The sequence below is a fragment of the Cryptococcus neoformans genome, assembly GCF_000091045.1.
Source record: "Cryptococcus neoformans var. neoformans JEC21 chromosome 12 sequence".
NCBI lineage: Eukaryota > Fungi > Basidiomycota > Tremellomycetes > Tremellales > Cryptococcaceae > Cryptococcus > Cryptococcus deneoformans.
The window spans coordinates 399,778-421,631 of NC_006681.1; the positions used below are offsets into that span (position 1 = coordinate 399,778).

The 21,854-nt window shown below is 46.9% G+C and overlaps 8 protein-coding genes across 10 annotated transcripts; 4 read left to right on the forward strand and 4 right to left on the reverse strand.

Annotated features, from left to right (window-relative positions):
* Positions 1-93: 93 nt before the first annotated feature.
* Positions 94-3,451, reverse strand: CNL04990 (hypothetical protein). Its single transcript, XM_024658169.1, has 3 exons — positions 3,311-3,451; positions 2,906-3,254; positions 94-2,844 (listed from the first exon to the last, which is right to left on the reverse strand). Exons 2-3 carry the CDS (start codon positions 3,231-3,233, stop codon positions 134-136), a joined length of 3,039 nt encoding a protein of 1,012 aa, XP_024513842.1. The 5' UTR covers positions 3,234-3,254; positions 3,311-3,451; the 3' UTR covers positions 94-133.
* Positions 3,452-3,657: 206 nt separating this feature from the next.
* CNL05000 (nicotinate phosphoribosyltransferase, putative) lies at positions 3,658-6,495 on the forward strand. The gene is made up of 11 exons (XM_024658170.1): positions 3,658-3,763; positions 3,820-3,946; positions 3,999-4,241; positions 4,288-4,344; positions 4,400-4,593; positions 4,647-4,773; positions 4,828-5,157; positions 5,210-5,355; positions 5,409-5,790; positions 5,855-6,034; positions 6,104-6,495. Exons 1-9 carry the CDS (start codon positions 3,689-3,691, stop codon positions 5,469-5,471), a joined length of 1,362 nt encoding a protein of 453 aa, XP_024513843.1. The 5' UTR covers positions 3,658-3,688; the 3' UTR covers positions 5,472-5,790; positions 5,855-6,034; positions 6,104-6,495.
* Positions 6,496-7,406: 911 nt separating this feature from the next.
* Positions 7,407-10,048, forward strand: CNL05010 (GabA permease, putative). Its single transcript, XM_024658171.1, has 16 exons — positions 7,407-7,800; positions 7,853-7,905; positions 7,965-7,999; positions 8,036-8,120; positions 8,174-8,326; positions 8,376-8,432; position 8,482; positions 8,535-8,597; positions 8,647-8,726; positions 8,772-8,839; positions 8,891-8,934; positions 8,986-9,112; positions 9,165-9,389; positions 9,443-9,558; positions 9,614-9,665; positions 9,725-10,048. Exons 1-16 carry the CDS (start codon positions 7,534-7,536, stop codon positions 9,895-9,897), a joined length of 1,599 nt encoding a protein of 532 aa, XP_024513844.1. The 5' UTR covers positions 7,407-7,533; the 3' UTR covers positions 9,898-10,048.
* CNL05020 (hypothetical protein) lies at positions 10,021-11,277 on the reverse strand. The gene is made up of 6 exons (XM_024658172.1): positions 11,014-11,277; positions 10,759-10,954; positions 10,550-10,699; positions 10,434-10,495; positions 10,258-10,375; positions 10,021-10,204 (listed from the first exon to the last, which is right to left on the reverse strand). The coding sequence occupies exons 1-6, from the start codon at positions 11,167-11,169 to the stop codon at positions 10,176-10,178; spliced, it is 711 nt and encodes a 236-aa protein (XP_024513845.1). The 5' UTR covers positions 11,170-11,277; the 3' UTR covers positions 10,021-10,175.
* Positions 11,278-11,408: 131 nt separating this feature from the next.
* On the reverse strand, positions 11,409-14,028 carry CNL05030 (hypothetical protein). Its single transcript, XM_568042.2, has 13 exons — positions 13,845-14,028; positions 13,679-13,784; positions 13,543-13,572; positions 13,396-13,482; positions 13,221-13,336; positions 12,969-13,158; positions 12,749-12,908; positions 12,574-12,685; positions 12,449-12,525; positions 12,241-12,390; positions 12,017-12,190; positions 11,751-11,965; positions 11,409-11,690 (listed from the first exon to the last, which is right to left on the reverse strand). Exons 1-13 carry the CDS (start codon positions 13,897-13,899, stop codon positions 11,582-11,584), a joined length of 1,581 nt encoding a protein of 526 aa, XP_568042.1. The 5' UTR covers positions 13,900-14,028; the 3' UTR covers positions 11,409-11,581.
* A 243-nt stretch (positions 14,029-14,271) lies between these two features.
* On the forward strand, positions 14,272-17,068 carry CNL05040 (beta DNA polymerase, putative). The gene is made up of 11 exons (XM_024658173.1): positions 14,272-14,687; positions 14,741-15,082; positions 15,136-15,228; positions 15,287-15,296; positions 15,350-15,423; positions 15,487-15,788; positions 15,844-15,936; positions 15,992-16,125; positions 16,184-16,385; positions 16,459-16,476; positions 16,539-17,068. The coding sequence occupies exons 1-11, from the start codon at positions 14,280-14,282 to the stop codon at positions 16,672-16,674; spliced, it is 1,812 nt and encodes a 603-aa protein (XP_024513846.1). The 5' UTR covers positions 14,272-14,279; the 3' UTR covers positions 16,675-17,068.
* A 696-nt stretch (positions 17,069-17,764) lies between these two features.
* Positions 17,765-20,347, forward strand: CNL05050 (conserved hypothetical protein). Of its 3 annotated transcripts, none has more exons than XM_024658174.1 (10): positions 17,765-17,981; positions 18,041-18,148; positions 18,212-18,222; positions 18,281-18,381; positions 18,432-18,801; positions 18,860-18,939; positions 19,001-19,064; positions 19,126-19,379; positions 19,438-19,777; positions 19,935-20,347. In XM_024658174.1, exons 1-9 carry the CDS (start codon positions 17,939-17,941, stop codon positions 19,772-19,774), a joined length of 1,368 nt encoding a protein of 455 aa, XP_024513847.1. In that variant the 5' UTR covers positions 17,765-17,938; the 3' UTR covers positions 19,775-19,777; positions 19,935-20,347. The 3 variants fall into 3 exon arrangements, with proteins under 3 accessions (XP_024513847.1, XP_568044.1, XP_024514663.1); XM_568044.2 differs by having other exon boundaries at positions 17,807-17,981; positions 19,438-19,819; XM_024658831.1 differs by having other exon boundaries at positions 17,807-17,981; positions 19,438-20,347.
* CNL05060 (hypothetical protein) lies at positions 20,026-21,773 on the reverse strand. Its single transcript, XM_024658832.1, has 8 exons — positions 21,314-21,773; positions 21,112-21,258; positions 20,873-21,053; positions 20,759-20,821; positions 20,542-20,619; positions 20,393-20,487; positions 20,204-20,333; positions 20,026-20,148 (listed from the first exon to the last, which is right to left on the reverse strand). Exons 1-3 carry the CDS (start codon positions 21,344-21,346, stop codon positions 20,904-20,906), a joined length of 330 nt encoding a protein of 109 aa, XP_024514664.1. The 5' UTR covers positions 21,347-21,773; the 3' UTR covers positions 20,026-20,148; positions 20,204-20,333; positions 20,393-20,487; positions 20,542-20,619; positions 20,759-20,821; positions 20,873-20,903.
* Between the last annotated feature and the right edge of the window lie 81 nt (positions 21,774-21,854).

Consider the following 21,854-nt stretch of genomic DNA (forward strand, 5'->3'; position numbering starts at 1 on the left):
CGATATTACTCGCCACTCTTCCTCCTATTGAATACGTAATGTCCATGGCCAACCCGATGCTCCTTCAGACGACGGTCTGATACTGGACAATGCTGAAGCTATGCATGATGGATGCAGGAAGTTACTATGACAATTACAATGCTACACCATTCTTCCGCCTCTCGGCTACAAGTCTTCTTCTTTCTCTTCTCGCTTCCAATGCTCTAAAGCCTATCCCCCTTCCTCTGCCAACGATCGCCCTCTTTCCCGTCCTAGCTCTTCTACCTCTAACTCCTTCCTGGTTTCGTCCTTCTGACACGACTCCAGACCACGCATTTTCTAGTCTTCCTCTAGTTGGCCCTCCTAATCTATTCCACTTTTTCAAGGTTGTAGGTCTCGCGAGCTCATCCTCCCTGATCATTTGCTCTGCGAGTTGTACGACCTCGTTCATGTCCTGTTGCTGTTCCTTATCCAATCCCTTCAGCAGCTGTTTTCGGGCATACAGTTTGATACCCCTCGTAATCTTCCTCCCCGTCACGCCTAACGCTTTCCCATTGGCTTCCATGACTCTCAGTGCGCCCCTTAAATCGCCATCGGATCGCAACGCCTGGGCAACGACGGCCACCGCTTTCTCATCAAGCCTGACGCCTAAACGTTGCAAATCGGTGTAACATAGTTGAGCCGCCTCTTTGTATTTCCCGGCAAATGAATACGCTTGGATCATGGCAGTGACTGCCAACAGATCTAATCCTTCGCCCTCCTTCCCGCCCAAAGACCTGATACGTTCATAAGCCTTCCTCGCGTGCCGAGGTTTGCGCTTCTTGCCCCAACCCGTAAGGACTACCATCAACATATCTTTGGTCGTACTGATCCCGATCTGAGAGGCAAGGATCAACAGATCCTGAACTTCGTACATGTGACCCGCATCGGCATAACCCTGCATCAACGCAACAATGTGACGGTGATCAGGATTGAAACCCCGAGCGATGAGGGCATTCCATACAATACGGGCTGACGGTACACCAGAGATGTCGGTGTTGGTCATTGCGTCATAGCGAAGCCTATTGGCCAGGGAGCGAGAAGTAGAACGGGAATCAATAGATTCGAGAGATTCAATGATAGCCGACAGCGCAGAATAGAGAGGCGGGGAAAGAACAAGCCCAGCAGTGGGATGGAAGGTGTCCTCATTATGAGAAGGGAAAAATTTGGTCGACGACGCATCTCTGTTACGCGTGCGTGCAGATGATGACACAGCGTCGGCAAGAATGGAGTCAAGGAGAGACTGACTTGGTGGAAGTGTTGGAGTGGATTCCATAATTCTAGAGACGAGGGTAGCGAGATCGTAAGGAGAATGTTGCAAAGTCGATCGAGAAAAGTCAACGATGGTTTTGAGGGTAAGATTATTTGGCTTGATGCCAAAGGAATGGATAAGAGACATGGCAATTTCAAGACCAGGGATACCGCGTTCGCGGGATAGCGCACCCAAGACGAAATTCATGGCTCGAATGTCCGGTTTGACTCCGTGAGGCAGTTTCCATTCGCTATCAGTAGACGGAGCATCTGGAAGCGCAGATTGTAGAGCAGCCAAAGCATCGTCAGACTTGCCTTGTTCAAACAATGCTCTGAGCAAGTTCGTCACTACCTCTTCGTCCACGACCTCTGAACTGGTGCACATCTTATCCCAAATCCTCTTGACCTCTTTCAAATCACCTTTCCTGCTGGCAATCATGAACAAAAGGCTCGCAGTCTTCGATGTAGGTGTCACATGCCCGCCGCCTTCAACGCCCCATTCCGTCAGATTGAATTTTTTCAGAAGCTCTTCTGCTTTTGAAATCTCATTTGCGTCGAGTCTCAGACGAATGAGAGCATGTAATAGCCTAGCTTCCAGGGGCAGCTCAAGCCTTTCAATATCGTCCAAGACCTTAATCTCCAGATCCTTATCTCGGCCCAGACTTCTGTATCCCCACAAAATCGCCAACTGCTGACACGCATAATCCACTCCTCCCGTTATGTTCGCCTCTTTAGCGATGGCCTTCGCTGTGGGCAGATCGCCCATATGTAAGAAAGCTTGAACAAGGTGGTTCATCGCATTCACGGAAGGCTCCAAATCGAGTACGTCGTGCAACTCAAAAATCCTCGGCACTTTTGAGCTTTGATGGATGCCAAAATGAGCCTGCATGTAGAATGCAATGAGCTCAGAAGTGAAATATCGATGAGGGAAAGTTTCGGGTGAAAAAAGCTCCACGATAACCTGCCACTCACGGGCTGCCGCGAGATCTTCTGCAATGCCTTCGAAAGGAAGGATTGGAGGATTGGAGTCGGTAGCTAGTTGTTCCCGGAGCCGTTCCTGGAAGATGATCTTTGCTACACGATGGCACTTGAGCCGATAGCATAAGGTTAGGAGGTTCCTCAAAATTTTACCCCTAAGATATCTACCCATAAAAGGATCGGAGCTGTTTTTGCACGAGGGAAGGGCGTAGATAATTGCACGCAGGACCCGAATGGCTTTGGCACAATCTTCAGGATTTATGCGAAGAAGGACCTTTGGGATATCGCGGGTCACTTTCGTGACACCCCATATAAGCGCTCGCACCTCCGCATGGCGGATGGTCAAAAGATCGGCATGGGGAAGTTTGGGAAGGGTAAGCAGAGCAAGAAGGGGATGTGACGGGATGAGCCCGCGGAACGTTTCGAGAGGCGGCAGAGGCGAAGGGGGAAGTTGAGAGGGATCATAGCTTTGAAGCCACGAGTCCAGCCACTCCGATGGAGGCTCCTTTGGTAAGGGATGTAGAGAGAAATCGTCATGCACGTCGAGGTCTGCTTGGAAAGATTTTAACTTGTTTGCAGATAAGGGTTTAATAGGATCTACACCAATGATTATATGTGTTAGCTCGCATCATTGAAAAAGACGCTCGAGTACACTTACCAGAACCTGTAGGACCCGCCAGCTTTCCCCACGACTGTTGATTGGAGTATCGACCAGTACCGTCATCCTCCGCGATTGCCCAGGCTGCTGCTGCGACACCCGAACTCATTGATCTCCCCTTGGATCCCGACACGGGAGCTGTAGACTGATGTCTGGTACCCGAGCGCGACAGACCAGCAGCATCTGTATGTGTTGGCCTAGAAGCAATAGCGCGAAGAAATGCTTGTCGTGACGACTCTGCTGGTAGCGCAGGAGACGCAGATAATGAAGTAATGGAAGCAACAGATGTCAGGCGCCTACTATAGGCCTGGCGAGTGGTAGGAAGCATGAAGCAAGTCGTATTTATAGACTGCCAAAACAAGCGTCAGGAACCAATGAAATTGTAAGGAAAGGGACGCTATTCACCGTGGCCTCGACGTCCGCATGGATGATTTTCGATTAGGTAAGTTGCCAGATTCTCCTGATGTAGGCTATACTTGCTTCCAGGAGAGTTGGAGACAACCTGGAAGAAGTAAAAGAAGGTGCGGGGGATTTTTTTGATTTCTGAAAAGTGGTCAAAAGGGAATGTGTGCAAGAGCGACATTTCACGACGCGGACCAAGGTTTCGGATTTGTTCAACGGAGTAATTCGCATCTCCGTTTGGCGGTGATCGCCGTCCGAGCCTCGTTTCCGGCAGCCGACCGGGCGACGAGCCTGGCACACTAAGAAGTCGGGAACAGTGTATTAAACAGCTTCATGATATAACCTCTTTACAACAACAGCAATATACGCTTGTTTAGCACCATGCCGGACAAGCTACACCTACCCATAGATGATGTCCAGATCCCCTTCAGTATCCTCGATACTGACCTTTACAAGGTGTGTTCTCCCACTGCTGCCAGTGCTTCTGCTCATACAACACAATCTCCACACAGCTTACAATGCAAAACGCCGTCCTCCACCACTTTAGTGACGCGCATGTGGTCATCAAGTTTACCAATAGGAGTCCTCAAATGCTCTTCTCGAAGGAATGTTTTGACTGGGTACAACAGCGAGTGAATGGTAAGCTTATCGGGCTGACTTTTACACTTCATCTTAGCTGATTCGATCACAGACCTTTCGAAGCTCAAGTTGACTTCAGAAGAACGTAAAGAGCTTTCTAAGGCTTGTCCTTATTTCTCGGAATCATACCTAGATTATCTCTCCAATATGCAACTCGACCCTGTCAAGCAAGTAAAGCTCACTTTCATTCCCCAGGGCTCCAACGAGAAAGGAGAAAAGATGGGTGAGATTGGATGTGTCATCGAAGGGCCTTGGAAGGATACTATGTTATACGAAGTTCCCGTTATGGCTATCTGTAAGTTGAAGCGATGATTTCATTGTCCTTACTGACATCTTCACAGTGAGTGAAGGATACTTCAAGTTTGTGGACACCGACTGGGATTACGACGGGCAGTTTGGTAAATCAAGCCTCGCGACCTATGTGCATTCCAATACAGCTAACATTTCACATAGAACTGGCCAAGAAGAAGGCTTTAGATCTCTTGAATCCTCCTGCTCCCACGACGTCATTATCGTTCTCTGAATTCGGCACTCGCCGTCGACGGAGTTTCAAGGCCCAGGATATCATCATGCGGGGCCTTATTGCTGGCCATGAAGAGTACAAATCCAAAGGAGGGAGTCAGGGGATTTTGAGCGGGACAAGTAATGTGAGCATAGGTTTGCCGATTTGTAGCGCCTATCTAAGCTGACATGCATCAAGGTCTATTTGGCTTTGAAATACGGCCTCAATCCTGTCGGCACGATTGCCCATGAATGGATCATGGCCGTCGGTGCGACTTATGGATACAGAGGGGCTAATGGAAGAGCTATGGATATGTGGGAAGAGGGTAGGGACGTTTATTGGGCGTTTACTGAGTCCTATTCGCTAACGCAGGGTTTAGTCTACCCTCCCGGTACCAAGTTTTCCTCTCCACTCACCATGCTCACGGACACCTACACTGCCGCGATCTTCTTTAAAGACTTTATCTCCGATCCCGCTCGTGCTCTTCGCTGGGCCGTTCTCAGGCAAGATTCTGGAGACGCCTTCAAGTTTGTCGAGGACGCAAAGGAGGCGTGGAGGACTATCGAGGATAAGGCTGGTATCAAGCGAGACGTTGGGCCGAATGGCGAGGAAGAAGTTGCAAAAGGAAAGAAGGTTATTTTCAGTGACGGCTTAGATGTGGAGAAGGCCATCAAGTTGCAACAAGGGTGTGACAAGGCTGGCATGGCGGGTGAGTTCACCAACTGATTTGACATGTATGTTCATTGACAGTGTTATTATAGCATCATTCGGTATCGGTACGGACTTGACCAATGATTTTCGTAAGGCCTCAGATCCCAGTCAAAAGTCCAAAGCTTTGAATATGGTCATCAAACTCAACAAGATCAATGGAAAGGATTGTATCAAGTTGTCAGATGACAAGGGGAAGGTGCGTTTTGCTATGACGTACACTATTGCAGTACCTGACCAACCTCGCTGTAGCATACTGGTTCTCTTGAAGAGGTTAGGAAAGCTCAACAGGAACTGGGCATTAACAAGAACTAGAGATAATGACAACATGAGAGATATTTTACATTACGCGAAATTAATCAGTTGTAGATTTGGCGTTGTGATTCGGCTGTAGCTGTAATACATGAACAGCCAGTCCGAGAGGAAAAGCTTATTGACCACCTTACAAACTCTGGTCATAGGGGATAATGGGAAAAGGAGATAGGTCATAGACTGCTGTATCCGTAAGACAAGCATTATACTATGAGCTGCTCGCTTGCCGAAGTAAATTTCTGGAGACGAACCGATTCTTGCAGCCCTTTTGTCCACGGGATGTGAATCAACAATACGTAACGCGTTACAGCCCTCCATAGAAGTAAGCAACCTTTCAGCTACTCTCAGAAACTCAAAGGATGATTTGAACTTTGTCGATATCCAAGCCATATTGCATCTCAGTTCGCCACATCGCCTTCCAGGTCTATAATATATGGCAAGAGCTAGTATAAGTAACGCTTTCCTCACCTGGAGACTGACTGATTCAAACAAGCTTACTTATCAATGATCACTTACGCCCCAAAGACCTTTAATATCCAACGACTTTTAAGCTTATGCCGACATAAGTGAGTTACAACTTTCATCCTTTCCCCAAGCACCATTGTCCATTTGCCAGAATCTAAATCAACAAGCAGCACATCCTCCCATGGTCTGTCTACTACTATTGTTACTTGCGGCTTGACCAACATGCCAGTGAAAACAATGAAAAGATTTGAGACATCACCCCAATGGACAGAGGCCAGGTTGCGTATTAAGATCGAACGGGCGAAGATGGCGGAACTGAGGAGACATGGGTTAGCTTGAGTGCTTTTTGCCTCCGAGATTTGCCATACGGATTATGCGATCTTCTTGATATTTTATTGTAGGAACTGAATGATAAATCTGATAATGACAGTTAAGCCTGCATAACAAATCGGCAGATACTCCTAGAGTATATTAAGGTCGAAGTAGGAGGCAGGTGATCGGTATGGGTAGGGCCGGTAGACGTAGTGAGAGTGGAGGTATAATACACGTCTATACATTGGAGAATGGATCCATATAAGACCTTCGAATGGGTATAAAGAAAAGGTTTATATACAATCCCACCAAGTAATCATTCGACGTCTTCACACAACAACGAGACATTATATGGAATGCAATCGACCTGTAAAGTCTGCAAGTGAACTGCAAGTACTAATAATACTTTCCGCCGTCATCCTCTTTCAAGTCCATTTCTGCAGCTTGATGTCTTCTTTCCGTTTGTTATCGTATTGATAACATCTAATCTATAAACGATGGCAGCCATTATCGAGCGAAGAACAAGCGAAGCCCATAGGTCCGTAGCTTCTGATGCCTGAAATAAAAACAGATATCTGGCTTGCAGAATATGTAAGCACTTCTTCGCAACAAGAATTTAAGAAAAGGATCTTCAAAAAACTTGTAGCGGTGCACGAACCAGAAGTCATTTCTTCCCCTCAACTCGCGCGGTGGGATCGATAGTAGGGGCAGACTATTATTTGTACTTCTCGGTCCTCGGTCCGTCGGTAATACTGTTGCCGAATCGATGCAGTTGTAGCGCTTATTATATGATTTCACATATGGTTCCAGCAGGACTGATTTGATAGGCAGCCATGTACCAAACCCAGGTTCCACTTCACTTACAATCTCTGGTAGATGAGAGGTGCGTTATTGTTGGTTGATCAGGTGAATTTCCGTGATATGCACTGTCACACATAAAAAGCAGTCTCAATAACTGCTGCCAGATTTTATAAAGGGCCCGCGGGGCTGTAGGAATAAGCGTGCTAGATAAGGGACAAGTCGCCGATCCGCCGCTCGGGTCTGTTCCGGGAGATAATAAAAAATAGGTTATCGGATCTGATTTAGCCAGATCTCAGACATCCCCCCCCCGCAGATAGCGGCTCGTATGGAATGACGTACTCGGCGCATCCATCTAGCCATACTTTAATTAGCCCCTGTTCATCGTGCGAGGTTCACCGCCGCAAAGTCAATCCACAGACCTTATTAGATACTCGATTATAGAATCATCTACCATCTCGCAAATCAGAACGGAAGGAAGCTAGCCACAATGGGAGTCGACGAAAGCGAGAAGACAACAAGTGTTCACCAACAACCGGTCAACAAGGTTGAAAACCCGTCTACCCTCACACCAGGCGATCGCGATGGTGCAGCGGCAAGGCTGGAAGAGATGGGTTACAAGCAAGAGCTCACCAGAAATCTTGGGATGATTTCGGTGCTTGGCTTAAGTTTCGCTATCATGGCAGTCCCGTTCGGAACAAGTACAACGCTCAACATTGCCTTGACAGACGGTGGGCCTGTCACTATCCTTTACGGCGTGAGTCGCTCGGTAATAAACGCATCCGAGAACGCTGACTTGACGTGGACAGTGGATCTTTGTGTCTTTGGTCTCCTTATGTATTGCTTCCAGCCTTGCTGAGATGTAAGTGTTTTACTAGCTATCTGGCCCTTTCTTTTGCAGTAGCTAATGCTTTTTCATAGCTGCTCTGTTTTTCCTACTTCTGGGGGTGTTTATTGTAAGCCACATATCGCGTGACTCTGTTAACACTCAGATTGGTCTGCTATGCTGTCTACCAAAAAGTACAGCTCATTTGCGAGCTACTTGACAGGCTGGTTGGGAACTGTTGGAAACTGGACGTGAGTGTTGCATCGTCAAACTATGCATGGTAAGATTACTGATAACGGCATAGTGTCACCGCTTCCATTACTTTTGGTGGAAGTCAGCTTATCCTGGCAGCTGCTACTCTCTACCATGAGGATTACGTCCCTACTGCTTGGCAAACTTGCGTTGTATACTGGGCGGCCTTATTAGTCTCCCTACTCATTAATATTTTTTTCCACAAGTAAGCAGTCGTGCTCTAGGTTTAAATTCAATTGCTGAATGCGGTCAAGGTACCTTGACAAGCTCAATACCGTCTGCTTATGGTGGACTGGATCATCTGTCATCATGTAAGTTCCTTTAACTACCATTAATGTATGGTATACTGACATTCTTCAGCGTGAGCCGTCTTTGAAGAGAAAACCAATCTCTGGGCCAACTGACTATCTCAGATCATCGTCACTCTTCTCGCCATGGCTGACACCCGAAACTCCGGCAAATTCGCTTTTTCTCATGTAAGCTACCTCTTCACTTGCATTTCTAATTTGCTGATCAAGTGTGCAGTTTGACGCTCAGCATTCTGGCTGGCCTGCCGGATGGGCATGGTTCGTTGGTCTTTTACAGGGGGCCTATACCTTGACTGGGTATGTTTGACACAAATTCGAAGACGCTGTTACTGACCGGCATAGTTACGGGATGGTTGCATCCCTTTGCGAAGAGGTCAAAGAGCCTGCACGTGAAGTGCCACGGGCAATGGGTGCGTACTTTCTCATTAAAATGATCCATCATGCCTAAAACTTCGTCATAGTCCTCTCAGTTGCAGCTGCTGCTGTTACTGGCCTCGTCTACCTTGTAAGTCCACGTCCTTCACAGACGCTTTCCAAAGGGCTAAACGATTCTCAGCTTCCTATTAATTTTGTTCTTCCTGCGATCGAGCCGCTTTTGGCCGTGGCGAGCCTTCAACCTATGCCTCTGCTTTACAAGGAAGTTACAGGGAGCGCCGGTGCCGCCCTCGGCTTACTCTTCCTTAGTAAGCAGTCCCAAATGTATTGGAAACTCGTGATCCTGATCAAACATGTCAGTTCTCGGCGTCTGGGTCTTTGCTGCCATTGGTTCATTGACTGCCGCGTCTCGCTGCACATGGGCCTTCTCCAGAGATGGCGGTATCCCTGCTTCTGGATGGTGGAAGAAGGTTGACCAGAGATTCGGTATCCCTGTCAATTCTTTGATACTTTCGGCGATTGTCTGCGCTCTTTTGGGTTTGATCTACCTTGGTTCCTCTGCTGCCTTCAACGCCTTTACCGGTGGTGAGTTTGTATTTCCATTGATATAGATAATTTGTAATTGTTTTGAATCTCAGTTGCCACCATCTGTTTGGGCTGTTCTTACGCGTTCCCTGTGCTTTGCTCGTTATTGAGAAGGAGAGAGGCTGTTCGCAACGCTTCTTACTCACTTGGAAAGTTCGGTTACGCTGTCGTAAGTTGACACAATCATCTACTTCTAGCGGATGACATGTGCTTATTATGTGCAGAACATCATCACGGTGGTGTGGATTACCTTTTCCATCATCCTTTTCTGCATGCGTGAGTTCTTAAACCCATTGAAAATTGACAAAATTGCTGATCTGTGTTCCCCATATTAGCTACCGCCATCCCCGTCACTGCCGAATCTATGAACTACGCAAGTGTCGTGTTCGCGGGCTTCTCGTTCATCGCTGCCTTATGGTATGTTGTCAATGCCCGAAAGCATTACCATGGCCCCACCCTCTCAACCGTTCGAATCAGCGATACTACGGAAATCGTTGAAGAATATTGAAGTCACGAAAAAGCATCCGGATTCCCATTAGTGAAATACCTGCTGAGAATGTCGCATTGATATATTTTGGGTTGTTATTTTCCCATGCGTTGTGCAATAGGCAAATTAGGTTGTTTAGATGTGTAGATATCGTTGTCCTCCATGCAATGTCACTTTATCTTAGTTCACTTGTAGGTTTGGGTTCTGTTCTGTAAGATTTGCCAAAATCGTACAATGAGAGTCATTATATTGTCATTATCATCAAAGCGCCCAATATGCCTAGATGTTTATCGAATGGCTTAATCTTCGTAAACATCTCCACCCTCATCTGCATTACTTGTATCAGTTGTATCCAGCCATCTTGCAAGGCGAATAACTCACCATCACCACCTTCATCATCATCTCCTTCTCCGTTATCAAAGTAATTTGCGTCATAATCTTGGTGATCTGATTCATCATCATCGAAATCAAAATCCTCTTCCTCAGAGATCTCAGACTCCTAGTTAATTAAAAGATTGTCAGCGAGTTATTATTGTAATAATCATCATCAAATGCACCTCCTCAACTTTATCATCTCCTTCTTGGTCTAGGTCATCCAACTTTCTCCTCTTCTTCGGCCCTGATAAAATTGTCAGCGGTATATCTAGACATGTGATGTGCTCTCGATACTCACTACCCTTGAGCTTATCTGTTTGTCCATCAAAGTATGCCGCCCATAGGGATGGAGGAAACATGGATTGATCCATCCGGAGGGCTACAGGATCCAGTTTGGACGGTTCTGAGGAAGCTGGAGGGTTGAAACGATCTGAATAAGATTCGATTTCTGAAGAAACGCATGTAAATGTTAGCGTAAAAATTATTAGGGACAGATCATGAACCTACCGATCCCAACAACCTTCCTTTCCCCTGTTATCCTCCAAGGAGGGACCTGACCGGATTGTACCAATTGTACACCCTCTTCACCCTCAGGAAGCTTACCGGTGGAGAGAGTGATGTTAAGTGAGATTGCATGAGATAAGACTAGGGTTTCATGGTCCGTCGGACCTGTAAGATATGAGATCGAGATGTTATCCAGTGGCTAGCAAATGACTTTAGTCCGTATTTCACGTGTCTCTCAAAAAAAGGATGATGGCGTACAGGATAAAGGGTTCCATTGGTTTGGCTTTGAGCCTTGATACGGTTGATTCCCTCCTTCCACTCTGTCTGCGAAATTTGTCCATAACCAAAGCCGACACCAGGGGGCATGCCTCCTCGACCACCCCCTCGACCGCCTCGCCAGCCGCCTCTTGACATGTTCTAAATTCGAAGGAAGCTTTAAGAAAGATTAGTGGTCAAGACGCGCTCAAAAGTGGGTGATGAAGGTAGAAGGACGAGATGTCAAGGAAGTAAACGGTCTGCGAATGACAACGTCGGTGAAACGAATCCTTGCTCAAAAATCGTGTTGACTTTTGCTATGGTGGAGAACAAATTTGGTTCCGTCTCCATCCCCGCCGGCCCCCTTCCTTGATGATACTTCCTGTCACAATAAAATACGACGCAGCATTCAACCGATAACATAGCATCCTCAACCAATCGGTCTAAAAATGTACTGTACTACTGTTGGTATATCAAACCTATATGATACAAATGTTCTCCCAGTGCAGATACTTGTCCCCTCAGACACATAACGAACTTGACAACATGCTACGATTTGACCCTCTTCAATCTACTGACCTCTGCAGCGTTGAATTTCATCTTCAAGAGCCTTCTGTCCTTCATTTGTAAGCTTTGGGCGGCCGTCTTCGTAATCGGGTTGGAAGTAACGGGCTTGATGACTAGTGCGCACGTGTCGTATGAGCCATTACTACTTTCGTCACCGATACGCAATCACTTACGTCTCTCCCTTGGTCTTCCTCTCAGCGGCTTTATCTCTTTGCCTTTGCTCAATCGTTTGCTTGCTCTTTGTGGCTTCTCCCCAGTTCTTGGAGATCAGGTTTTCGGTAACAGACTCCCACAGCTTGCGTGATTCATGTTCGTCCTGTTCATGAAGAGGCCTTACGTCTTTGGGAATGAGAGCCAGCTGATCAAGGTCGAGCAAAACCTTCCATTCCTAAAATGATGTCAGTGTATATTTACGGTATCATGGTCGTTTCAGACATACTTTTTGACCTTTAAGTTTATATCTTATTTGCTTCATCCAACATCCTTCCAGGTAGCCCAGAATCTTGTCAGCCGGCACTTGCTTGGCCTTTGTCCAACCCTCTTCCTCTTCGTTACCGACGGTGTAGCGGTAGATGATGCCGTCAACTAAAAACTTGGGCTTGCCCAACCAAGACTGTTTCCAGTAGATCAGTACCAGGACTGGAAAGTCGAAAAAGGGCGCACCTCTTCCTTATAATCAAGTAGAGCCTTGAGTTTCGTTGTCGTCTTTTCACCACCTCGACATATAACTTGAACAACATCCGAGATGGTACCGTAATAAGAGCCCTTCAATATACCATTGACAGCGGCAGCAGGATGGGTGATTTGGTACTCCTAATCAGTCCCAGAGTCAGGGTCGCGTTTTTAGCTCAATTGCCTCTTTATGACCCACTTCATTTTGACCAGGACCATCGCGAGCAATCTTCACGAAGATACCCTTGTTAGAGGAACCAGGACCGAGCTTGACGGCTATGTGCGCTCGTTAGAAATGATCCGTGGCATACGGGTGCCACTTACACATTCCAGAAACTTTAGCGGCGATCTGGTCCATGCAGTAAGCTTCGATGCCCTTCTCTGGACAGTAGTAATAGGCGGCAGAAATGGGAGGATGGTGGGAGACTTGCTCGCACTGAGCTTAACCGTCAGCATTCTATATTCTGTCTTTAGTGATAACGATGTCGAATTGACTGACCAAGAATACTACCGTGACTTTTTCAGACTCCAAGACACCCGCATCGGGATCAGCTTCCACTTCTTTTCCTGGTCCAGGAACCACTCTGTCAACGCTCTCAGGACTGAGGGCCTTGACAGGTTGCTTCTTTGACGTCTTACTGGATGATGAGATGATAGAGCTTCACAATGGTCAGCGACCGAATCGCCAAGGGTGCCAAGCCAACAAAGGGATTACTGACCTGGCTTCGCTGTTGGGCTTTCCGCCATCCTCAGGCCTCAAAACAGGTGTGATCCAGCCACTTCCACCTTGTCCACCGTAAAGTGGTTCGCCGGGTAAGGGTACGTGAATGTGAGTGCGAACGACCGGCTCTTTGGTCTCATTATCGATAAGTAGGGGAGGTAATCTCCAAGAGCATCGGAAGTGTTCACCTGCGGAGGTTTGCGTCCGTCAATACTGATGATAATGGCCGCGAGGCGGAACATGCACTCACCGAGAGCAGAGTTATAGGGCTTTCCTAAGCGACTCCTAATGAACTTCAGCTCTTTGCTGAAGCTGAAGCGGAGAACAGCAAGCATTCTTTCCAATTCATTGTCAGAGTCGCCAACGCTGTAGTCGAGGAGGAAAGTATCAGTAAAATACTAGACACGAAAGAAATCTAGGCGTACGCGGCTAGAATGTCGGCCCGATCGGCATACTGCCAGTACTCTAGGTTCGGAATGGGTTCCAGCAATGATGCGGGAAGAGACAGTCGCCTGATAGAGCCATCGTTGTCAGCATTTCGCAATCACAGACAAATACAAAGGCAGTCCTACAGGTTTGCAACATCCTTGACACCCATGAGTCTATCACAATTCACGTCAGTACTCCTGCTACATGAACAAACGTGTGTACGGTCCGCGCTTACGGACCACAGCCGACTAGTACAGCGGTTCCGCATTCAGTACTCACTTCCTCATAAGTCCCATGAGCACCTTCAGCTTGCTCTCTTCTCCACCGCTTCCAATTTCAGGAAGGGAAGCAGGGGCACCTGTCTCATCTGTAAATTGCTTGACAGCTGTTCGGCGGTCAGCACGGAATGGTGGTTGGCTGGCCGAAAGGGAGTGACGGGACATACTGGCATCGTCATCTGTGGGCACGTCGGGAATCTTGTCAAGGGAGATGGTGGACATGACGAAGAACGACCTATTCTTCAGGAAAGGCTGCGAGCTGAAAAAAGTTGCAAAGCAGGAGGTCAAAGATAACAGTTCGACGTGCTCTTATTATCATATTCGAGCTCCTAATCTCAGCTGCCCCAGGTCCAGACAACGGAACGTGCCCATTACAAATTTACTTACCAAACATTACAACAACTTTCTTATTTTCTGATCCCGTTTGTAATCCTTCTCGACTTCATTCTGATCCCGCTAATGGGTCCCACGGGGTTCCGGAGAATAAAAGTGTGGCATTACGTAAATACTCAAATGTAGAAGCAAAGTGGAGGCTGTTGTTCATCTCCTGCCATCTCATCGTTCGTCGTCATCATATCGGTTCGCGCTCGGCTGCCGGACAAATGGGCGTCTCTTTCGTTTCGCTGTTTTGTCTTGTTTCGCATTACTTGTCGTGGCTGATAGATAGATATTCGACCATTGTTATAATATCCCGTGTCTGTACCACTTTCCGCTTTGGTTTGCTCACCACCTTAATGCCCTCCCGGCCTCCTGTCCATCCCTACACTTCCAGTTCGACTTCAACTGGGGTGCATGGCCATCACAACGCCGCCCCACATCAACTGTATAAGCTCTTTGCAAATTTGACCTTTCATATTGTACCGGCCAAGCTTGAAGATGACCTTGCCCGAATTTATGAATGTATCGATGAGTTGGGGGGAAAATGTGTGGGGCCGGAGGATGCCTGGGTTATAGTCACTGCTTTAAAAGGGAGGCAAAGACTGTCGAGGTCTCTGGACCAAAAATGGATGGTAAGCTCTCGCTAATGAATGGTAATACCAGTCTTCTTACACAATATCCGCAGGAGACCAAGCAAATTGTCTACGTCAGCTATATCTTCGACACCTACCAGGCATGCTTGGAACACGCTGTTTCTCCAAAAACGTCGACTCCCAAACTCCCTCTACGAAAAAATTATCTACACGTCCTTTCGAAAGAACAGTCTCCTATTAAGATTTCCTGTAGACTGGACCCTGGGGACCCAAGTATCTCACAGCCTTCTACCAAAAGAAGGAAAGTAAACGACGGTTATGTGACAGCTTATAGGGACGATATGACTCTCTTGAAAGAGGATGTGCCTCTCGAAGGCATCCCGGCCTCTTGCGCTCAAAGACCATGTCCTCTGGTATGCATCAATCAAGATATCGTATGTCCAGGTCAAGGACAGCCACGAATCACGCTGACATTGACGGATTTTAGGTGGACGCTATCAAGCCAATCTTTGAAGAGCGAGAGTTTGAAGAGGCACAGCAGAAAAACTCGAATGTTTTGAGCTACCGCCGAAGTCTAAGTGTGAGTCTTTCTTACAGCCCCGGGGGCGGTCATGGCGCTTACTGAAGATCGATGATAGATGCTCAAATGCGAGTCTAATTGTCATCAGACAAAATCCAGTATAATGACCCCGTGTACATAGCTGTGCCGAGACGAATCACATCAGGCAAGGAAGCGCTGAGTCTTCAAGGTGTGGGTGAGAAGGTGGCTACCAGAGTGAGCAACAACTTTATCACCCATCTGTGATTTTCTGTAGGTTCTCAGCTGAAATGGTGTTAGATCGACGAGTTCTTGCAGACAGGTGAAATAGCCGAATCGCAAGAGATTTTGGCATCATCTCGGTTCAATGCGCTCCAGAATTTTGCCTCCGTGTATACTATCGGTCATTTTCGGGCCAAAGAACTATATGAGCGACATCACTGCCGGACGCTGGACGACGTTAAACGGCATTTTGCTGATATGGAGAAAGATGGAGAAGCCAAGCAGGGGAGAGGGAAAGACAAAAGAAGGATGCGAGGTGGTATGAAGGAACATGAGATAGTAGAGGAGTGGATGAAGTTGAAAAATGAGCTAGATCAGAAGTAAGTATAGCCTTGTGCAGAAAGGAAGGAAAGGATTGAAGTTAAATTGGAACAGAATTCCAAGGAAAGAGGTTGAGGAAATTGCTGCGTGCGTGCTGGACAATCTTGAGGCATTCATACCCGGTTGTGAATATACCATCTGTGGAGGGTTAGTTGCCTCTGTAGCCAGAAAGGAATGTAAATGGGAGCTTATTTGAAAGTAGTTATCGACGGGGCAAGGCCCAGTCAAGCGATGTTGATATTGTATTTCGCCCACCGAAAGATGATCAGGACATAGGGCTCCTACGAGCACTCTACCTTCGTCTTTCAGAGCTTGGTATCGTCACTCATGTCCTTCGTGAGTTACTTCTTCTATCCACTCTAACGATGAAGCCTGTGAGGTGACAGTCTCCCAGAGGTTACGCATCGTGATTCCAACCAGCCAATTCGTGCCGCTGCACAAAACTTTGACAATCTAGACAAGGCTTTCGTCATTTTCAAACTGCCTGGTGAAGGAAGACTGCATAGAAGAGTGGATTTGATCAGTGCCCCGAGAGATCGGTATGCTAGTGCTGTATTGAGCTGGACAGGGAGTATGATGTTTGAAAGGGATCTTAAGTGAGTACACTGCGTTTTCTCGCCTATCAATTGAAAACGACAACTAGCAACAGATGCTTATAGCTATCTGCAGAAGATATGCCGAGAATGAGTGAGCTAGATAGTTTATTTCGAACTCATATCCGACGACAGCTGATAGCAAATGGACTGTAGAAAGGGTCACAAATTCCGAGCAGGTCTCATTAAGATTGCCACAGGGGAAGAGATTAATTTGGAAACAGAAAGAGAAATTTTTGATTATCTTGGTCTGAGATATATCCCTCCTGAGCTGAGGAACGCCGACGGATAACCAAGTTGCTGCGTGGGAAAGAGGTGTGCCTCGACAATCTTGGTGGTCATCATCTACTGCATCATCCATCATCTTTGCCGCCATGGACTCATTCGTCTATTTCTTGCTGAATCCTAAAACGTTGTTTACTGTTGCAGCATGTTCTTTTCCTCGATTTATACCAATGAATTGGTGAAGCTCATTTTTGAGTTTCGGAGGAATATGGCAAATCTGGGTACACGACTTCATTCCCCAATTTGCTCGTTCGGGCAAATACCGACGTATCGCGCTCTTTCTGAATGTTTGTGTGCCGGCGCAGTCGTTAGTGTTGTGAGGTGTCTATGCATGCATAAAGAAAAGAAAAAAACTATTACAGAATCTGAGACAATATGTGAAAATCAGCCACGCAACACGCCATAAACGGTCTCTCTTCTCCGAATCCTCCGTGTCCCAGGCTCCCATTCTCTCGCTCATCCAACAGTTAGTACTATTACATCCAATGGATGATTCTGAAGACTTGGCAAGGAGGTTGGAGTACTATTACCATAATCGCTGTCTGCAATCTTCTTTGCTACATTATTCAATATATATGAGCTTTCCCTTGACTTCTGCTATCTGAATGACTGTAGCTAGAAGTGTCACTTCATCTGGCAGACCGTGCAAACAAGTAGACCGTCCGGTCGGACCGAATTCCTTGTGAGGAAAAGGGATAAGGTGAGGAGGGTACGTATCACCTGATCTCAGACTTGAGAAGAGTCCCTCAAGCCGGATTCTCGCCTCACAATAATTCCTTCCTCCTCTATTGTCGCGCAACAACTTCTGGAAGGGTTGAAATTTCCGAAGTAACACTGTACATACAGCTGTAGATCGCATGCGAGAAGAACACTATGTATAATGGATTGTTATCATTTGAGGTGTAATATAGCAGCGCTGTTGTCTCCAGACTCCGGATGTGGAGTGGAGGGTTTTGACGGTTAGCGTAAGAGCTTATGCGTTTTCATGGAGGCTCCGTCAATAATGGCTCGCTGTTGACGGCATTTCCGCTTCCCAGCGCGGCAGTCGTCGCCTTCTTATCGGTTTGCCAGGCACACTACTCGGTTCGATTTCTCATCTCATTTGGCGGCGGTTTGCCGAAACAACATTAGATAGCCCACATGAGTCTCCAAGCTACATATTCCCATCCTTTTGAAACATACAAATCACTTCTCCTCACGTTAAACATCTCATTATATACTCCTTGTTGCTCTCTACATCCATATTCCAGCAAGTTATTCTTACAGCCATCATGACCTATACTGAAAACACCAACGTCGTCATCGTCGGAGCCGGTAAGCTCTATGTATCACCGCGGTCGGAGAAAAAGCGATGTGCTCACAATGCTGGACAGGTATCTTTGGTATGTCCACTGCTTTGTGGATGCTTGAAACCGGAAAATACTCTGTCACCCTCTTGGACAAATCTGAGGTTTTGCCTGCTCCTGACGCTGCTAGTACGGGTGAGCCATGTCTGGTTTACGAATTCCACAGAAAACAGGAAAAGACTAACGGTTTGCTTCTAGATATCAACAAGGTCCTTTCCGCTTCTATGGATTTAAAAAAAAAGAAAGAAACTGACAGGAAAGGTCTAGATCATTCGAGCTGCTGACTACAAGGACCCTCTTATTGCCGCTCTTGCTCTCGATGCCGTCGAGCACTGGCGCAAGCCTGAGTGGGAAGGCACGTACCACGAGTGAGTGATTTCTTGGCACATAAAAATCAAAGCTAATGTGTTAATGGCAGATGTGGAGTCGTCGCTCTTTCTGCTACCCATGAGAAGGAGGGTATGGAGTTTATAGACTGTGCGTACAAGAACTGTCGCGACCTTGGCCTCGACGTTACCCTTCTTCCCGATGCGACTGCTATCAAGCCTGTCGTTGACCGTAATAATGCCTTTCCCACTGGCTCTTTCGGCGGCAGGCAAGGTTATATTAACCCCATCGGTGGTTGGGGTGAGGCTGGTAGGGCTGTTGAGGTTGGTCTCACGAGGGCAAAAAAGCTCGGTGCTATTGTTAGAGCTGGTTCCGAGGTTATTGGTTTGATCAAGGACGGCAAGAACGTCAAGGGAGTCGAGTTAAAGAGCGGTGAGAAGATTTTCTGTGACTTAGTTGTTGTGAGTGGCATTCCCATTGCGCCAAAGCGGTATTCTAGCTGACCTTGATATTTTGAAGGTCGCCGCGGGTGCTTGGACTCCTAAGCTTTTTGCTTCTCCTGCCTTTGCTGCTCGTCTCCCGCCTATCGTGGCTACCGGGTGTGCTACTATTTCATCAACTGCCATTTATCAGGATAGATACTGAATTAATCGTTGCTAGCCAAAGTGTTGCTATCCTGCAGCTTACTCCCGAAGAGTCTAAGAAATACGCCAAGGTCCCCGTTGTATGTCATTGCTCGCACTTCGCTAGTCATAGAATCTCCACTAATGCGTACAATTCGCTAGGTCTTCAACCTCGATGATGGATGGTACATCTTCCCACCCAACCCCACTGGCCTCATGAAGATGGCTATTCACAGCGCTGGTTACATCAACCCTGTCGAGGAGATTAACAACGTTTCCGTCCCTCGAACCAAGCTTACTCCCGGTGCCGAGGATGGTGCTATTCCAAAGGTCATGTTACAGGCCTTGAGAAAAGGTTTGTCTGAGGTTTATCCTGATTTGGCCAAGAAGGATTATGCTATGACCCGATTGTGTTGGTGAGTCACTTTGGTATTTGCTGATGGTTTTAGGCATGTTGCCTGACAAAAGAACCAGGTACTGTGACACTGTTACCGGTGACTGGCTCATCGACTACCACCCTGATTACAATAACCTCTTCCTTGCTACTGGTGGATCCGGTCACGCCTTCAAGTTTGCCAGCAACATCGGTCGCGAAATCCTCAGACTCATCGAGCGTGACTCTTCATCTGAGTTCAAGGTTCGATTCTCTTTCAACCCTCCCAAGGAGATGGTTGAGCCTCCTTCCGAAAAGGGCGACGTTTCTGCTGAACGCACTCAGGTTACCGACACTGGTGCCGACGTGCGATCTGGTATGAGAAAGCTCTTGGTGATCGACGAATTGATCCGGCCCGAAGATTTGAAAGCTTATTAATCAGTATGTGAAGTCAAGTAAAAGTGAATCTTGTATTTTGGGCCTGTATGTATTGGTGATTATCATGTTTGTCTTGCTTTTACGTCGGCTGAGAAATTTAAAGATCATTAACTTTGTGCTTGACATTGGTGTCGACTTGCGCTGACGATTCTGAGAGTAGGTATTTCTGCAACATGAATGGCTCCTGTTTCCTTGACAAATGACAGCAGAAGTCTAGCTGTCTTAAGACTTTCCAAACTTTCATCTTTCGGGGACCGCATACATATCATCGACAACGAAGTAGAGCTAACTAAAAAAGACAACCACATAAGTATCGTTATCGCTGCCTACGTACAACCATTCATCCGAGAAACCCAACTACTTTCCATTACAACCTGGAATCTATTTTAGCGCCTGCGGGAAATTGGGATAATCAGGATGGTAACTTGCAGTTGACTCAATTGGGAATGATAATCTTCTCTTTGCCGATGTGCACTCCTTCAACATCATTCGCCAAGGCCTCATCCGCATTTCTTGATTCCTTGTCCTCTGCACTAGGTACATCAAGACCCGGGTTACACTAGCAGGATAAGAACAAGTCAGGTAGGCTGCCACGACGAACACATGATAAAAACTCACGTCAAAGAAGCCAGAAGGCTTGAGATAAACCCTAAGGAATTCTACAGGCATAATAGACCAGTCCTCAGGGCTGGAAACATGGGTGACACCGAAGCCTAACATCTTTGTTAACTTTGAGGTGTATATGCTGGAGACAAAAGGACACTCACAAGGCCAGAGGGCAATGTCCTCATTATTAATGTTGTCATCTCGAGCAACCCACTTGGCAAGACCAAATTCTTCACCATCAGGGTTTTGGTTCACATGGAGTTCAGATGGATAAAGCTCGGCACTACTGTACGGTGTGGCAAATATCCGCGCGACATAAGTTTTTTAAACTTCTGTCAAGTATACGTGAAGGATATTGACATACGCTGTGTCGAGTTAAAGGAGCACCGTTATAGACCAGGGAGCCGGGTTTGGCCAAAAGGGGCGGCATGTCATTCCAAACTACATCAAATGTCAATCACTCAATTCTCATTATGATACAATATTACTCACCAAGCTTGTACCCGATATTCCCCCCTGTGCTTTAACGCGTTTCATTAGGATTCTCTATCAACCAAGTCCTCGTCTTTGAAGCATTGTAATCGGCAACTGCCTTTTTTTCCACGCCAGTAGCTTCACAAGCTTTTTTGACCTTTGGAAGATTTCTGCAAAGCTCCTTCGCCCAGAGCAGCTCCTAACGCAAACAACAAGTTAAGGCTCATGTCTGAATAAGCGTGGACGAAAAGACTAACTTCGGTATGGAGAGAAGGTTGAATCAGTTCATGGAGGGCAATCCAACTGGTGACAACAGGAGTCTCCGGTCCAACGAGGCTAAGTTTGGACGGCAAGTCTACGATGGCCTCGTAACTTTGGGAGGTGGCTGCACAGATGATGTGAACCTGAGGTTATTCATGAGATATGAAATGTCTTTCTGCACAAAGACAGACTACTTACGTCTGCTTGTCGCCTCAAATCACCTTTTTCCATTCCAACTTTTTTGAGCTCATCATCAATTAGGACATCTGATCATTTGTTGAGGACGGCATGCTTGCTGGGCTCTCGTAAAGTGACAGTATTGAAGACAATCTTTTCGATGGGCTTCTTCATGGTATAAATGCCCTTCTGGATATAAGCTCGGATGGCTGAAACCGCTGCGATGACCTTCATCGCAGACAGGGGGTCAAGAGGGTGAATGAAATGGTGGGACATCGTTGTTACGTAGAAAGATCTTGCGACATGGAAGGAAGAGTACTAAATGCTGCCATGAGCATATATATGGAGCAGATGGTGGTGATGGTTGCCTGCAGCATTGGAGAGATAGGCGAGAATACGTAGGCAAGCGACTCGACTGCTTCTCGTTGCCGTCCTAGACCGGAAGAGGTTCCCAGCAGAATATACTTGTCGTGTATTGAGGCAGAACTGGGGAAAAACAATTGCCTAAATGCTTATCAGTTGATCCCCTCTTGGGTTCCTGAATGGGCATTTAGTTATCCGG